Below are 17,725 nucleotides of genomic sequence, written 5' to 3'. Positions count from 1 at the left end.
ATTATTCTTAAATCGCTTTCTTTTTTTCTTCCCCAGAAGAGAAGCCAAAACCAGATCCAGTGTTAAAGACTCCTTCCCCAGTCCTTAGGCTAGCCCTTAGTGGAGAGAAGAAAGAACAAGCAGGTCCAACGTCTGAGGTTACTGCAATAGAATCCATACCAGAGCTTCCTCTGCCTCCATCACCTACTGCTCTTTCTCCACTTGCTCGAAGTACAATTACTTCTCCCACCTCTGTTGCTCTTAGTAGCCAACCAATATTCACCAGTGCAGTTGATGACAGATGTGAACTTTCTTCCTCAAAAGAAGATGCAATTCCTATACCCAGCCCCACATCTTTCACAGAAGCATCAGATCCTTTACCAACAGATGAAATTGATGATGATATATGCAAGAAATCTTGTAGTGTAGCACCAAATGATATTCCACTGATTTCTAGTACTAACCTAATTAATGAAATGAATGGAGTTAATGAAAAATTACCAGCCACGGAAAGCATTGTGGAAATAGTAAAACAGGAGGTGTTACCACTGACTCTTGAATTGGAGATTTTGGAAAATCCCCCCGAAGAAATGAAAGTGGAGTGTGTCCCAACACCCGTCACCCCTTCCATAGTTCCCTCCTTTTCTCCGTCTCCTCCAACTCCTCCAGCTTCTCCTCCTCCCACACCAGTTACCGTTCCTGCTGCTGCCACTAGTGTTAGTACTAGTAGTGGTCCCACCGGAGTCCAGAGAGTCTTCGAAGAGGACGAGAGCATAAGAACTTGCCTTAGTGAGGATGCAAAAGAGATTCAGAACAAAGTAGAGGTAGAAGCAGATGGGCAAACAGAAGAGATTGTGGATTCTCAGAACTTAAGTTCAAGAAAGAGCCCAGTCCCAGGTAAGTCATTCTGTTATTAATTGTATTATGCTTACTGAACATGAAAACGCAGCAGTATTTGAGTTATTTTTTAATTGGCTACTTTCCTTGACTTCCAGAAACATCAAATGAATGCTGAAATTCCTAGTCTGATTTCTTCAGTGGTGTGTTTATGTTTTAGTGCATCCAGCAAAGAGTTACTCCATTGTCTAAAAATGCAAATGAAATATCAAATATACAAAATGCCTGCAAGGTATATGTCACTGTACACGTGTTTTTTGTTTTTGCCTCGTTCATAACAGTCATTTCCTCTGGTGTTAATTTTGTTGCTTTGGGGATGGAAACCAATCAAACCCAGCATGATCTGTAGTCCCAAATCTTGTCTTCTCAGAATTTTAAAACCTAGTCAATCCTTAACTTAAAAGAATTCCTCTGTGCAATACCTCTTCTTTAATCTTGCTTAAGGAAAAGAGCAATCAAAATGTCAAAGGTTTATAACTAGTTCTGGAAAATAAATGTACCCTCTCTGTTTCACAGATAAGTATAATGCTCTTCCATTTTTTATTTTTAAAGTTTTGTTTTTCTTGTAATATTAATTTATCATTACTTAATATCATTAGTATAATCAAAGTATTACACGCTTCTGAATTCAGAATTATTTCTTTTTAATGTAGCATCACCTAGAATCGTGGTGATCAAAAGTTATCTGAGGCTTATCAACTATTCTTGATTCAGTAGCCGATAAGAATATGGCTTTTAATGAGTCAACATAACCTGTCTTCTAGACATTGCTCTGTATTGTATAATTTGCTCTTTGTGTACCTGTCAAGTTACTCAATTTGACAAATGAGTGCTCTCCCTGCAGCTGATCTAGATATGTACTGGGGATGTTTTCGTCACCCACATCCGTGATATTTATTACCTATTATGACCTGTCTAATAGGGAAATTTGGCAAGCAAGTTTAAGATGTGGCTTTCCTACCTAACTCAGTTCTCAAGGTAATTCCCTTATGAAAGTCTGTGAGAGGTATCTGGTTCCTTGGAATTGTAGAACATCTAGTTCCACAGTGAACCAGAGCAGGAAAACAATGCCAGGCAGTTGGGACTGGGAGAAATTTATCATAAATGTTTATGAATCACCTATTTCCTCAATAGACTGGCCTCCATAACCATCAATATTCATACTGTCATCACTGTCACAGGAACCTTCTTCCTTGGTAGGGCAATGGTGTGGTGCTTTTTCATTACTCTTTGAAAAAACAATCTTACTTTTGGTGTGACTACAGGTGAGTGCCCCTCCAAAAAACATTCATTTGTTGGAGAATAGTAATTTGTTTGACCCTTGATTTTTTTTTCCACTTCATTTACCCACCTGTGAGTTGTCATTCAACAACTAGTGATATGGTAGTTCCAAAAGTTGGAGAGGCTGTTGAAGACAAATATTTTAAAATATCCAAACAAATAATAGAAAGGAAAAGCAGGCATAGGGAGTACAAGTCAAAGATACAAACTATATCTCAGAACTGAAATAAGTATAAAGCAGAATTCTACATTGATGTACTACTCACACTCATCCCTGATACTCATTCATTCTTTTAAACAGTTTGTCACTTAAGTGGCCTTATATTAGAAGACAGCTCCTCTGGATAAATGGGCAAACAGAATTTAGGGCTAAGTAATCTTTATACCGTGGTTTATTTTTTTTCCAAAATGCAGATAGCTCTTGGAATTAGTAATATTAGTTACCAGCACCTTTGTTCAGCTGTAAACCAGAAGATAACAAAAAGAAAAACCATCTTTTGCATGACTAGGGACGAGGTAGATGTTGGTGATGTCAGGAAGTAAAGTGTCTTGGCATTTTTCTAGTTTCATGATATTTCTTAACCAATAAATGTATTTTGGAGGAACTAGAAGTTCAAAGTTTCCCTTTTATATCTTATACTCTTCAGAATCCAAAGTAAATGAACCTCAAGAACCCATATACCTCTAGCATTTTTTTAAATTGTAATGCTTACCAAAAACATTCCTGACCCTCTCATTTCAGTATTAATATTTGTTAATGTTATTGCTGCGAAAGTTAGCAATGAAAATTAACTCATCATTCTTTTTGTCCACCTCAAATTGTCATATGCTTAATGACTACAATCTTTTTTGCATTTACTCATTTAGTATACTTCGTTTATTTTGAGATGTTATTAAAATCATAACACTTTGGCTCAGTATTAGCCTTTTGTTGTTGACTTTTGAAAATAGATCTTATTTTCTCTGCCTGAGGATGAGCACTTTAAAGCAGGGTTCAGAAACCACTTGCTTTTGACAGGTGTGATGCATCGAAGTATATAGTAGTTGGTATAGAGGTACTTATTTAAAGCAGTAAAGTCAGACATAAGGGGTATGGTCCATTACTTCTGATGGGAAACACTTTCTTGCAACTATTTAGGTTGATTGGCACAAACTGCAGCAATTCTGGCTACTTAGGGGTTGCACAGAAAGCCCTATAAAATGAGAATTGTTTGTACCTTAAGGGTATGCAGAAAAGCCTCAGAGATGGGGGAGACATTTGATTACCTGATTTGTACGATCACTTCAACAGTTTAAATGTGAAAAAAAATCTGTATTAACTGATTTAAGTCTTAGGAATTTTTATTATGGGTTTTGTTATACTTGGTGAGGGAAGAAGAGAGAATTTCAGAATTTGTGCAAAAACATTCCCCACTTACCCATTCAGGAATTCATTTTGTGCAGTTTCATGAGTGTAGATATTGTATACCATGCATGCTGTGTAACATGAATTTTTTCACTCTTAAAAACAATAGTGATTTTTTTCTTCTACTTTTCTTATCTCTACTTGATATAAAACTACTATTTGAAATTCCTTCAGCAGAAGGTGGTGTCTGATCTGTCTTCTGGCTTTGTTCATGGTGTGTTACTTCTTGGCATATTTTATAAATTTGTTTTATGAATTTATCTTCAGCTAAACTTTGCTGGATGTGTATATTGAAGGCAGGTCCTCCCAAAGCAGATTTTTGTTTATTTGTTACTGCATGTCTTGGGGAGAGCATTAACTGGTATGTAATCTGAGTTTTGTCCTAAACCAACCTTGATACCACAGAGTAAATGCATTCCCTGTGTATACTAATGTTTAGGATAATGGAATCTCTGCCACCTAGTTGAAACAAAACTTCTTTCTTTGTCATCACTCTGGGTTGGTTCACTGGTTTATTTTGGTCTCTGTTCTAGCATCATTTTTACTCTGTTAGAGAAGTATTAGGGCTTTTTATGAGAATTCCAGTTCCAAATCCCTGCTTTGTAGAAATTCAAGCTCTTGTCTCTCTCACGTGGGTGTTCAGATGTAAACTTTTTTATGGAGACATACACGGCAAAGTAGGAAGTCAAGAGATACCTGGAGTAACAGGCATGTTTGCCCTTGGAGTACAAAATCAAGCAGGATGAAGGCCAGCAGAACTTGCCACGAGAACACACTGGTCATAGCAAACACCATCTTTCCAACAACACAAGAGACAACTCTACACATGGACATCACCAGATGGTCAATACCAAAATCAGATTGATTATATTATTTGCAGCCAAAGATGGAGAAGCTCTATACAGTCAGCAAGAACAAGACTGGGAGTTGACTGTGGCTTATATCATGAACTCCTTATTGCAAAATTCTGACTTAAATTGAAGAAAGTAGGGAAAAACCACTAGACCATTCAGGTATGACCTAAATCAAATCCCTTATGATTATACAGTGGAAGTGACAAACAGATTCAAGGGATTAGATCTGATAGAGTGTCTGAAGAACTGTGGACAGAGGTTTCTAACATTGGATAGGAAGCAGTGATGAAAATCACCCCCTAGAAAAGAAATGCAAAAAGGCAAAATGGTTGTCTAAGGAAGCCTTACAAGTAGCTGAGAAAAGAAGAGAAGCAAAATGCAAAGGAGAAAGGAAAGAAATACCCATCTGAATGCAGAGTTCCAAAGATTAGCAAGGAGAAATGAGAGCCTTCCTAAGAGATCAGTGCAAAGAAATAGAGGAAAACAATAGAATGGGAAAGACTAGAGATCTCTTCAAGAAAGTTAGAGATACCAAGGGAACATTTCTTGCAAAGATGGGCACAATAAAGGACAAAAACGGAATGGACCCAACAGAAGCAGAAGATATTAAGAAGAGGTGGCAAGAATACACAGAAGAACTATATGAAAAAGATTTTAATGACCCAGATAACCACAGTGGTGTGATCACTCACTTAGAGCCAGACATCCTGGAGTGTAAAGTCAAGTGGGCCTTATTAAGCATCACTACGAAGAAAGCTAGTGGAGGTGATGGAATTCCAGCTGAGCTATATCAGATCCTCAAAATTGATGCTGTGAACGTGCTGCACTCAACATGCCAGCAAATTTGGAAAACTCAGCAGTGGCCGCAGGACTGGAGAAGGTCAGTTTTCATTCCAGCCCCAAAGAAAGGTGGTGCCAAAAAATGTGCAAACTACTGCACAGTTGCACTCATCTCATATGCTAGCAAAGTAATGCTCAAAATTCTCCAAGCTTAACTCCCAACAGTATGTGAACCAAGAACTTCCAGATGTTCAAGCTGGATTTAGAAAAGGCAGAGGAACCAGAGGTCAGATTGCTTCCAACGTCTGCTGGATCATAGAAAAAGCAAGAGAGTTCCAGAAAAACATCTACTTCTGCTTCATTGAATGCACTGAAGCCTTTGACTCTGTGGATCACAACAAATGGTAGAAACCATTTAAAGAGATAGGAATACAAAACCACCTCACCTGCCGCCTGAGAAACCTGTTTGCAGGTCAAGAAGCAACAGTTAGATCTGGACATAAAGAACTGGTTCTAAATTAGGAAAGGAGTACGTCACGGCTGTATTTTGTCACCCTGCTTATTTAACTCATATTCAGAGTATATCATGTGAAATGCCGGGCTGGATGAAGCACAAGCTGGAATCAGCATTGCCAGGAGAGATATCGATAACCTCAGATACGCAGATGACACCACCCTCATGTCAGAAAGCAAAGAGAAACTAAAGGGCCTCTTGATGAAAGTGAACGAGGAGAGTGACAAAGCTGGCTTAAAACTCAACATTCAAAAACCAAAGATCATGGCATCCGGTCCCATCACTTCCTGGCAGATAGATGGGTAACAATGGAAATAATGATAGACTTTATTTTGGGGGGCTCCATAATCACTGCAGATGATGATTGCAGACATTTGCTCCTTGGAAGAAAAGTTATGACCAACCTAGACAGCATATTAAAAAGCAGACACATTACCTTGCTGACTAGTCAAAGCTGTGGTTTTTCCAAGGGTCATGTATGCATATAAGAGCTGAACCGTAAAGAACGTGAGTGAACTGTGGTGTTGGAGAAGACTCTTGAGAGTCCCTTGGACTGCAAGGAGATCCAACCAGTCCATCCTAAAGGAAGTCATTCTTGAATATTCATTTGAAGGACTGATGCTGAAGCTGAAGTTTTAGTACTTTGGCCACCTGATGAGAAAAGCTGACTCGTTAGAAAAGATCCTGAAGCTGGGAAAGATTGAAGGCAGGAGGAGAAGGGGACAACAGAGGACGAGATGGTTGGATTGCATCGTCGACTCAATGGACACGAGTTTGAGCAAGCTCTGGGAGTTGGGGATGGACATGGAAGCCTGGCGTGCTGCAGTCCATGGGGTCGCAAAGAGTCGGACATGACTGAGCAACTGAACTGAACTGAACTGAATCTGAAAAAGGCTTATTTTAAAAACCATAGCCTGAAGGTCTGCATCAGTAATAGGAAATTTGAAATTTATTCTTTCCTTTCTTTGACTTAAGGTTTCTAAGAAGTATTTGAAATTATTCCTGGAATATTTAGTTACTGGGGCTGAAAATAGATCCCCAGTGGTTTGAGTGTCCCATGAGCGCAGTCATTCCCATAATGTGTACCCATGTAACCTAACTTCTCATTCTCTTCTAGAGAAATACCTTCTGAACCTTGTGAATAGACCGCCTTACACATTCTTACATCAGTGTCATTTATCAACACCAGTAGAGCAGTTGTTAAAATAAGCTCTGTTTGCTCCCTTATCTAGAGGCTTGAGTCTGAGTGATCCTTGCTACTGCTAAGTCGCTTCAGTCGTGTCCGACTCTGTGCGACCCCACAGACGGCAGCCCACCAGGCTCCTCTGTCCCTGGGATTCTCCAGGCAAGAGTACTGGAGTGGGGTGCCATTGCCTTCTCCAATGCATGAAAGTGAAGTCGGTCAGTCGTGTCCGACTCTTAGCGACCCCATGGACTGCAGCCTACCAGGCTCCTCCATCCATGGGATTTTCCAGGCAAGAGTACTGGAGTGGGGTGCCATTGCCTTCTCCGTGAGTGATCCTTAGGCATAAGTAAATTAAAATGACTGGATTTCGCCACCTTGTTCATCAGAATATTTTCAACAAAGCTGCCTAAAAAGTACATTTCTCCTCTGTCATTCCTATATTCTTGTTGCCTTCCACAGTGAAATCTCAAGCATTCTCTGGAGATCACTGGTACTGGGTTAAATTCTGTCTATTATGGAATGAGCCTAGACACCTACCTGATGGTAAAACTTATCCGTGAACTCATATGTGCCAAGTCTTTCTGGCAAGCATTGTGCACAGGTCCTCTTTTCCTCTTCAAATGGTATACACTTTCCCACTATTTACAAAGGTTCATTTCTTTACAACGTGAGCCTTGCAGTTTCATTCATTGGTTATTAATTAACTTCTCATATGTATCTCCGTGAATAGACCATAGATTCTTTGTTCGGAATTTAGCCCACTTTTCCCCAGACTTAGTAATTAGTCTACTTCCAAAAGAAGTCATTGTTCTTAACTTACTTTTAGACAGAGTAGTCCAGACAGTTTAGGGGAATGTTATTCTCTTTCAGGCAAGCCTAGTCATGATAAAAGCTTTCTCTTTCTCCAGTATCCATCTTCACCTTGCACATAGTAGTCTTGAGAAGTATCTTGACAAGGAAATTTTCACTACTAATACAGAAAAAATGTGCAAAATGCATTTCCCTTAATATGTGTTTTTTCTCCACTTTTCTATTGCTGTATTATTAGCACTTGGTAATTTAGTTGCAGTCATAATGAAATCATCTTTTCATGTTTATAAGACCTTTTCTTAGGTATCGCAAACATTAATCTTCATGATTTAAAGTTCTTTCTGAGATAGAATTATTCTTACCTTGCTATTAACAAAAATAAGCCATGGAAGTAAATTGGGTTTTTCAGGGTCACAAGGAGAGTTACAACCCAAGCCTTCTTTCATGTCACATTTCTATTATTCTTTCTGACATGCTGTTCTCATTGTTATAAGGTTCTTTTAACCTTTTCAGGATTTAGGGAGTATACATTTATGCATATTTAAAAGGAGTTGTGAAAGCCCACTTGTTTCCGCCACAAATAGTTAATGAGGGTCTACTATGTTCTACTTTGTTCTGGGCACTTGAGATTCATCACTGAAGATTTCAGTGATCCCTGCCCTAGTTGTAATGTATTAGAAAGTTTAAAGTAGTATAAAAATAATCAAGCAGGGAAAGAAATGCTGGAGGGCCGTCAGGTAATAACATTTAAAGTGAAAGTGTTAGTCACTCAGTCATGTCTGACTCAGTGATCCCATGGCCCGCCAGGCTCCTCTGTCCATGGAATTCTCCAGGCAAGAATGCAGAAGTAGGTAGCCATTCCCTTCTCCAGGAGATCTCCCCAACCCAGGGATTGAAACCGGGTCTCCTGCACTGCAGGCAGTTTCTTTACCATCTGAGCCATCAGGGAAGCTCTAGTAATGATAACATTTAAATAATATGATTAAAGTTGTATTCCTCTGTAGAAAATGAAATTTGAGCAACGATGGAAGAGGAAGAATTATCTGATCTATACTCTTAACCAAATTCTGTGATTTTTCGTGTCCACTTTTCCTTTAGAGAACAGCGTTTTACTTTGTCTTCGTTCTTAAATTTCAGTAGGCAGAGCACTGTGGACAAGATTACCTGCTGCGAATTTAAGTGCCTGTAGAAGCACATGCTTCCACCACCAACCATTCCTTTTATGATCTCCCTGTTGTAAAATCAACCCAACCTTCCCCGCACTCAGCAGATGACTTTGTTTCTGTCTTCTGTTTAGAAAATTGAGTGCATGGTGTTTACCTTTTTGTACCTTCTGTTGGAGCTGCAACCCTGTCTCTAGCCAAACTTTCATATGAATTTACTAGCTTCCCTTTTCAGTCTCCAGATTTCTTTCTTATTGGAAATATACTGAATTCTCTCTCAGACCATAAACACACCCTTATTCCTATACGTCCATTTAGTTACCATTTAAACTCATGTTTCATCTTACCCAGTCTTCTCAAGAATAGTCTACCATTCCTGATTTTACTTTGTTCACTATTTCTAATATAGTCTGATTTATGCTCCCAATATGCTATAATATTGGCCTTTTTACCACTTTTAATACTATTGATCATTCTCTTCTTCTTTTTTAATTAGATTCATTTATTGTAATTTATATGCAATAAAATTTTCTTTTTAGCATTAATTTCTGTGAATTTAGATAGACATGTAAAGTCATGTAATCACCACCACAGTTAACATACACAAGTTTCACCACCCCCAAAAGTTCCCTCAGATTTGAGTTATATTCTGCTGATATTATTCAACACTTTCTCCATGGGTAATTTCATCTAATGGTAGGTGGCTCCAGTGGTATGTGCTAATGAGTTTTTTTTATCTCCATTCCAACCTCTCTTCTTAGTTTCAGTCTTCTATTTCCAATTGTCTGCCAAATATCTCTACTTGGAAATCCCATAGTCGTCATATTCAGTACCAAAGTAATCATCTGTTAATGACACCCAGTCTCTTATGTAAGTGGCACTGGCTTTAACTGAGGTGAAATCCTTAATGTGAATTCCCTGTTGACAGATTTCCTCCTTGAGTCATTCTTTTTTCATGTATGGTCATTTAACAAGGTTCTCTCATTTTATCTGATATGGTTGTTGAATTTGTCCCCTCCACTCCATTTTCTCCTGCCTTAGACCTGCACTTCTGCATGAATACCTCTCATTTCTCTGGCTCCAGCTTTGACCCCTTCAAGTTCATTCTCCACTAAGTAGTCATCTCTTTAAAGTAGAGATGTGGTCTTGCATTTCTGCTTAAACCCTTCAGAGTGATGGGAGGCCCTGGGGAACCCTCATGATAAACACTAAGCTGCTCACTTCTGACTGTCATGTCTTCTTGTTTTACTTTATTATAGCACTGGTTCTCTGAGTGTGTATCCATAAGATCTGAATGTAACTTTTCATGTATTTGATTAGTCCAGACACCAGCTGCATAGTACAGTGGTAAAGATCAAAGCAACAGAGTCAGACACTCCTGAATCTTGTCCTTTTCCCTTGTCTGTCTCTATGACCTTAAGTTTCTTACCTCTGAATTGATTTTTTTCTGGAAAATGAAGGTAATAATAGTATTTACTTCATAAATGTGTAGTGACAGTGAAATATGCTATACATAAAGCACTTAGCATAGTGTCTAGCACATATTAAGGACTCTATAAATGTTAAATGTTATTAATACTACTATTTTCAACTAGCATTACAGGCCCAAATGTTCTCTTTTAACTGTATTAATATAACAGAACAAATGAGTGTCATGATTCCCTCAGGGATTTATGTTCCAAAGGAGAGAAGCTCTTGAATATGATAGTGTCTGAAAAGTACTTAATTAAACTCTGGGCTTGAGATGGTAGAAAATCCTTAGAATAGGTGCCCTTTTTCCAACAGCATTGTCTCACTTCTTGTCTCTGTGTCACATTTTGCTAATTCTCAGAATATTTTTCACTTTTTCATGATTATTATATTTGCTACAGTGATCTTGGATATTACTGTAAGATAGTGAATTTAACCCATAAATGTTGTATGTATTCTGATTGCTCCACTGATAAGCTGTTCTTCTCACCCTCCCCCAGCGCCCCCCCCCCACCCCCCCCCCCGCCCCGCACTGGGCCTCTGAAATCCCTGAGACACATAACAGTATTGAAATTAGGTCAGTTAATAACCCTGCATGACCTCCAAGTGTTTGAGTGAAAGAGTCCCATGTCTCTCACTTTAAATCAAAAACTAGAAATGATTAAACTTAGTGAGGAAAGCATGTCGGAAGCTAACATAGGTCTGAAGCTACGCGTCTTGTGCCGAACAGCCAAGTTGTAAATGCAAAGGAAAAGTTCTTTCTTGAATGGAATTGAAACTACTACTTCAGTCAACACAGGAATGATAACAAAGCAGCCTTATTGCTGATGGGGAAAAATTTTACTGGTCTGGATAGACTATCAGATCGGCTACACCATTCCTTTAAGCCACACCTAACCCAGAGCAAGGTCCTAACTCTTTGCAGATCTGTGAAGACTGAGAGCGGTGAAGAACTTGTAGGAGAAAAGTTTGAAGCTAGCAGAGGTGGTTGGTTCATGAGGTTTTAGAAAAGAAACTGTCTCCGTAACATACAAGGTGAAGCCACACGTGCTGATATGGGAAGCTGCGGCAATGTAAGAAATGAAGGTGGCTACACTGAACTACAGATTTTCAGTGTAGATGAAACACAGCCTTCCGTTGGAAGAAGATGCCATCTAGGATGTTGATAGAGAGAGAGGAGAAGTGATACATGGTTTCAAAGAACAGACTGTCTTGTCAGGGGCTAATGGCATCTGATGACTCTTAAGTTGAAGTCTCTGCTTGTTTACCATTCCAGAAATCCTAGGGTCCTTAAGAATTCTGCTAAATCTACTCAGCCTGTGCTTTCTACATGGAATAACAAAGCCTGGATGACAACACATCTGTTGACAACATAGTTTACTGAATATTCTAGTCTCACTCTTGAGACATACTACTCAGAAAAAAAAGACACCTTTCGGAATATGACTGCTTACTGACAGTGCCTCTGTTCGCCTGAGAGCCGTGCTGGAGACAGACCAGATTCGTGATGTGTTCATGCTTACTGACATAGCGTCCATTCTGCAGCCCTTGAAAAAGAGGTGATTCTGACTTTCAAGTCTTACTGTTTAATAAATACACATGCTGCCATAGACAGCGATTCCTCTTCTGGATCTGGACAAAGTAAATTAAAAACCTTCTGGAAAGGATTCACCATTCTGGGTGCCCCAAAGGACATTTGTGGTTCGTGGGAAAAGGTCAAAATATCAACGAACCACATGATTTATCTCATGATAAAACTCTCACAGATGAGGAGTTGCTTCTTATGAATGAGCACAGAAAGGTTCCTTGAGATGGATTCTAGCCCTGGTGAAGATCTGGGAAGATTGTTGAGATGACATCAAATGATTTAAACTATTAATTTTAGCTCATATAGCAGCAGCAGGTTTTGACAGAATTGATTCCAATTTTGAATGGTGTTCTACTATGGGTAAAATGCTGCCAAAAAGCCTGGCATGCTGCAGAGAAGCTGTTTGGGAAGAAGAGTCAGTTGATGCTGCAAACTTCATTGTTGTCTCATTTTAACAAATTGCTGCAGCAATCTCTGCCTTCACCAACCGCCGCCTTGATCAGTCAGCAGCCATCAACATCGATGCAAGAGCCTCCATCAGCAAAAGGATTAGGATTTGCTGAAGGCTCAGATGATGGTTTGCGTTTTTTTAGCAATGAAATATTTTTATATAAAGTATATAAATGTTTTTAGACATAATGGTGTTGCACACCCATACAACTACAGTATAGTATAAACATAACTTTTACATGTACTGGGAAACCAAAAAATTTGTGTGATTTCTTCGTTGCTGTATTCATTTTATTGCAGTGGTCTGGAACTGGACCTGCAATGTCTCTGAGATGTGTCTGTAGTATAAAATATATGTTGGTCTCTGCCTCTGATTCCTGGCACAGAGATCCTAACATCCTTGTAATTTATGATAACATTAAAAACATCTCTGGTTCTAATACTGGTTTTTGACTTATGTCCCTGGCATTGGGCTCTTAAAAGCCTTGTAAATTCCTAAGTGATGAAAACACTACAAGCATCTTTTGTTCCATTGAGGTGACTCTAGGTGGGTTCTTGGTTGACTCCGGGGTGGGGCTGATAACCAGGACTAATTCAGTCATGTTTAGAATCTTGGAATTTTCAGCCCCTTCTTCAGTCTTCCAGAGGGAGAAGAGAGGCTGTAAATGTAAATACTTTTGGATCGTGTCTGCTTGATGAAGCCTCCATAGGAAGGAGTTCAGAGAGCCTCTAGCCTGGTGACATGTCTGCACCAGGACGATGGTGCACCCAGCTCCTCGACTGCACAGAGCTCCTGCACTTGGGCTCTTCCACAACTCCTCTCTCCCTGTTTATCTCTTCACCTGCAGTTCATCTGTGTTCTTTATCATACCCTTTAATAAACTGATAAACATAATTAAACATTTCCCTGAGTTCTGTGAACTGTTCTAGCAAACCTGAGGGAGGGGATTGTTGGAATTTCCAATTTATAGTTGGATTTGCAGCTGGCATCTAAAGTGGAAGTGGAGAACAGTCTTGTGGATCTGAGCCCTCACTTGTAATATCTGACACTTATCTCTAGGTAGATAGTTTGAGATTGAATTAAACTGTGGAAACACAGCTGGTGTCACGGAAAATTGGTTGTTATAGGGGAACACCCCTGCATACTTGGTGACCAGAAATGTCTGAAGCAAAGTGTTGCGGATGAGTGGAGAAGGAAGTCCATGGGAGGGAAGAATGGCCTTTCTCCCTTCACAGCCATGAGCACTGCGTATGTGCTTTTAAGGGGGAAGTTTATAGTATGTTAATTATATCTCAGTAAAGCTTTTTTTAACAAATGAATAGGATTGTGAATAGTTGTGTTTCTACATCTATGTAATGATCTGTCGGAGGCATCAGCCTTATAACTTACTCTATGTTACTGTTTTACTAGTAGTTACATCTTACCTGAGTTTGAGAGGGTGTTCTCAGCTAGGTAGTGAATGTACCACTGTAGTAACCATTCTAGGTGCATTGTTTGATGTCATAGATATGGAACACCCAGCTGGGCTGGGACAGCAGGATCATTATTTGTGGTTGAAATGTAACGGATCTGTGTTTTGTAAATTAATGATTCTGAATTTCTTTTGTATGTAACTTAGTTCCTGTATATATTTTTAATGTATCTTTTTAATTGAAGGATAATTGCTTTACAGAATTTTGATATTTGGCAGAAATTCTGAATGTTTTTGCCTCAGTTGTGAAGGCTCGCCAAGGCCGCCTACAGCTTCTGCGCAGCACCCTTCCAGGCCTTTCTTATCCTTCCAGCTTTCCATCCATTTGTTAATATCCATACATCTCTTCAACCCCCTTCCCTTTCTGGTCCATTTCATAGACTCTTTTAGTACTTCAGCTTCTGTAATTCTCTCTACTTTGAGACTTCTCTGTAAAAGTATGTTCAGCAGACATTCCCAGAAAAGTCTTCCAGGGAAAGTATTGTTTCTGGAGATATCTGTATAGCTACAGAGACAGAGTAATTGTTTCAGAGGTTAGCCTTCAGGGCCCTCTGTTAGTCAGTATCTCTTCTTAGCTGTACTTTATTTTTTTCACCAGTCCTCCACACCTGTTTGCTAGGTGCTAATCTCCACATTGTTGCCTTGATGCTGCTGTCTTCTCAACCTGCTGCTGCTGCTGCTGCTAAGTCGCTTCTCTCATGTCCGACTCTGTGCAACCCCATAGATGGCGGCCCACCAGGCTCCCCCGTCCCTGGGATTCTCCAGGCAAGAACACTGGAGTGGGTTGCCATTTCCTTCTCCAATGCATGAAAGTGAGAAGTGAAAGTGAAGTCGCTCAATCGTGTCCGACTCTTAGCGACCCCATGGGCTGCAGCCCACCTGGCTCCTCCGTCCATGGGATTTTCCAGGCAAGAGTACTGGAGTGGGGAACCATTGCCTTCTCCGCTTCTCAACCTAGACCATGTTAAAAAACCTGCTCAAAATTTAATTTTTTCAATATGACTCTCTTCACAAAATTTTACATCCTGATTATTTCTTAACTCTTAAGACATAGATATATTTATATCAGTTTGGAATAGTTGTAGGACTTTATGAATATTGATACATATGCATTTTATCTCTCTAGCTCTCTTACACCTTCTAGAGTAGTAGAACTCTGATTTGTTTTATTACCCTCACAGAACTTTTATTAAATGCTTTATTAACTCATCTATGCAAATGAATATTTTTGTTGGTGTTAGTTTATTCTTGGTTTGTGTGTGTGTGTTTCACAGTATCTGACTAACAAATCAAGTGTATTTAAAGTAAACGAAACCTACGGCCACTGTGGAAAACAGTATGGAGGTTCCTCAGAAAGCTAAAAATAGAAGTACCATATGATCCAGCAATCCCTCTCCCAGACATACATCCAGACAGAACTCTAATCTAAAAAGATGCATGCACCCCTGTGTTCATAGCAGCGTATTGACAGTAACCAAGACCTGGTAACAAACCAAATGTCTGTCAACAGATGAATGGATAAAGAAGATGTGTTATATAAATGTATGCAATGGAATACTACTCAGCCATGCAAAAAAGAATGAAATAATGCCATTTGTAGCAGCACGGATGCAACTAGAGAATATCATACTAAGTAAGTCAGAGGAGAAAGACAGATGTCATATCACTTAAGTGTGGATTCTAAAATATGACACAAATGAGCTTATCTGTGAAACAGAAACAGACTGGGTGGATATAGAGAATAGACTGGTGGTTGTCAAGGGGGAAGAGGTCACGGGAGGAATGGAGTTTGGGGTTCAGTTCAGTCGCTTCATCGTGTCCGACTCTCTGTGACCCCATAAATCACGACACACCAGGCCTCCCTGTGCATCACCAATTCCCGAGTCCACCCAAACCCATGTCCATTGAGTTGGTGATGCCATCCAACCATCTCATCCTCTTTTGTCCCCTTCTCCTTCTGCCCTCAATCTTTCCCAGCATCAGGGTCTTTTCAAATGAGTCAGCTCTTCGCATCAGGTGGCCAAAGGATTGGAGTTTAAGCTTCAACGTCAGTCCTTCCAATGAATATTCAGGACTGATTTCCTTTAGGATGAACTGGTTGGATCTCCTTGCAGTCCAAGGGACTCTGAAGAGTTCTCCAACACCACAGTTCAAAAGCATCAATTCTTTGGTGCTCAGCTTTCTTTGTAGTCCAACTCTCACATCCATACATGACCACTCAAAAAACCATAGCCTTGACTAGACGGACCTTTGTTGACAAAGTAATGTCTCTGCCTTTTCATATGCTGTCTAGGTTGGTCATAACTTTCCTTCCAAGGAGTAAGCGTCTTTTAATTTCATGACTGCAGTCACCATCTGCAGTGATTTTGGAGCCCAGAAAAATAAAGTATGCCACTGTTTCCCCAGGTATTGCCATGAAGTGATGGGACTGGATGCCATGATCTTAGTTTTCTGAATGTTGAGCTTTAAGGCAACTTTTTCACTGGAGTTTTGGGGTTAGCAGATGTAAATTATTCCATGTGAATGTATAAACAACAGGTCCTACTGTATGGCACAGAGAACTGTATTCAGTTTACTATGACAAACCATAAAGGCAAAGAATACAAAAAAAGAATATATATATGTATAACTGAATCACTTTGCTATATAGGAGACATTAACACATTATAAATCAGTTATACTTCAGTTTATAAAAGACATATCAACAACATGTAAGCCATACTGTCCTAGTTGGAAAATTTTGTTGTTTAGTAATAGCTATCATTGGTTAAGTGCTTACTATTTGCCAGTCGCTGTTTAATTTACTTCTTTAACGCTCACAACTGTAGTATCTTATTTTATGGAAAAGGAGACCGAGACACGGAGGAAATAATATTGCTCAGGGTTATATAGTTAGTAAATAAATGGTAGAGCCAACATTCAAACATAGCTCCACATCTAGAGCTCATAAGCACTTACCTATATGTCTCTCATTTTAACAATTATTTTTCATTGAAGGGGAGTTGGTTTACAGTATTAGTTTCAGGTGTACAACATAGTAAATCAGTGTTTTTAAAGAATATACTCCATTTAGTTACTATAAGTTGTTGGCTGTATTTTCTGTGCTTTATAATATACCCTTGTAGCTTACTTATTCTGTACATAATAGTTTGTTCTTCTTAACTTCTTAGCCGCTATTTTGCCCCTGCTGCCTTCCCGTTGTGCATAGGTAACCACTAGTGCATTCTCTGTACTGTATTTCCTCTCAAAATTTAAAATCATGTAAAATAATTCTGGTAATGTGGATACTCAGTTAATATTGGGCATGAATATAATACTCATATAAATGAACAGTCGACAAAAGAGGCAAATGATGGCAGGGGTTAGAGTTAAATATACTCACCTTAAATAGCTAATAAGGGACCACAAAAGCATAGAAGATGTCATCCCCAGCCCATTAGTTAATAACTCTTTCTGCAAGTTTCTACTGATGGCAAAATCCATGCTAGGCTGTAACTTAGTACCTAGAACAGCATCTAAAAATTGAAAAAGAGGTCATTATTTACATGACAGCTTTTAGTATTCAATGAAATACTTGATACCATCAAAAAACTGTTAAGATTTTTAGAACATAGTACCCCCATTAGAAGTTTTCATTCACCAGTTACCTACCTAGGATGGGATTAGCTACTGCTAGTTATTATTTTTAAACACAGAATCCAAACAAGAATTGAGTCATATTTGAAACACTTAATTCTGTACTTTGATCATTTAGGGTGATATTTCCTTTGAAATGTGATACTGCACTTTACAAGGATATTCCATAAGTTGTACAATCACATTACTAAATCATGGCATGAACCTCTAAATGCATAGCTTTCTTACACATGTTATAAA

At 39.1% G+C, this 17,725-nt stretch overlaps 1 protein-coding gene across 13 annotated transcripts in view; it reads left to right on the top strand.

Annotated features, from left to right (window-relative positions):
* EIF4G3 (eukaryotic translation initiation factor 4 gamma 3) overlaps positions 1 to 17,725 on the top strand; it is a 220,991-nt gene that overhangs the window by 108,668 nt on the left and 94,598 nt on the right. For all 13 annotated transcript variants that reach the window (XM_061148102.1, XM_061148101.1, XM_061148099.1 and 10 more), the window contains one exon: positions 37 to 876. In XM_061148102.1, coding sequence (XP_061004085.1) covers positions 37 to 876 — 840 coding nt within the window. The remainder of the gene's footprint in view (positions 1 to 36; positions 877 to 17,725) is intronic.

The sequence above is a fragment of the Dama dama genome, chromosome 8, assembly GCF_033118175.1.
Source record: "Dama dama isolate Ldn47 chromosome 8, ASM3311817v1, whole genome shotgun sequence".
Taxonomy (NCBI): domain Eukaryota; kingdom Metazoa; phylum Chordata; class Mammalia; order Artiodactyla; family Cervidae; genus Dama; species Dama dama.
This window is presented reverse-complemented; position numbering and strand designations above follow the sequence as displayed.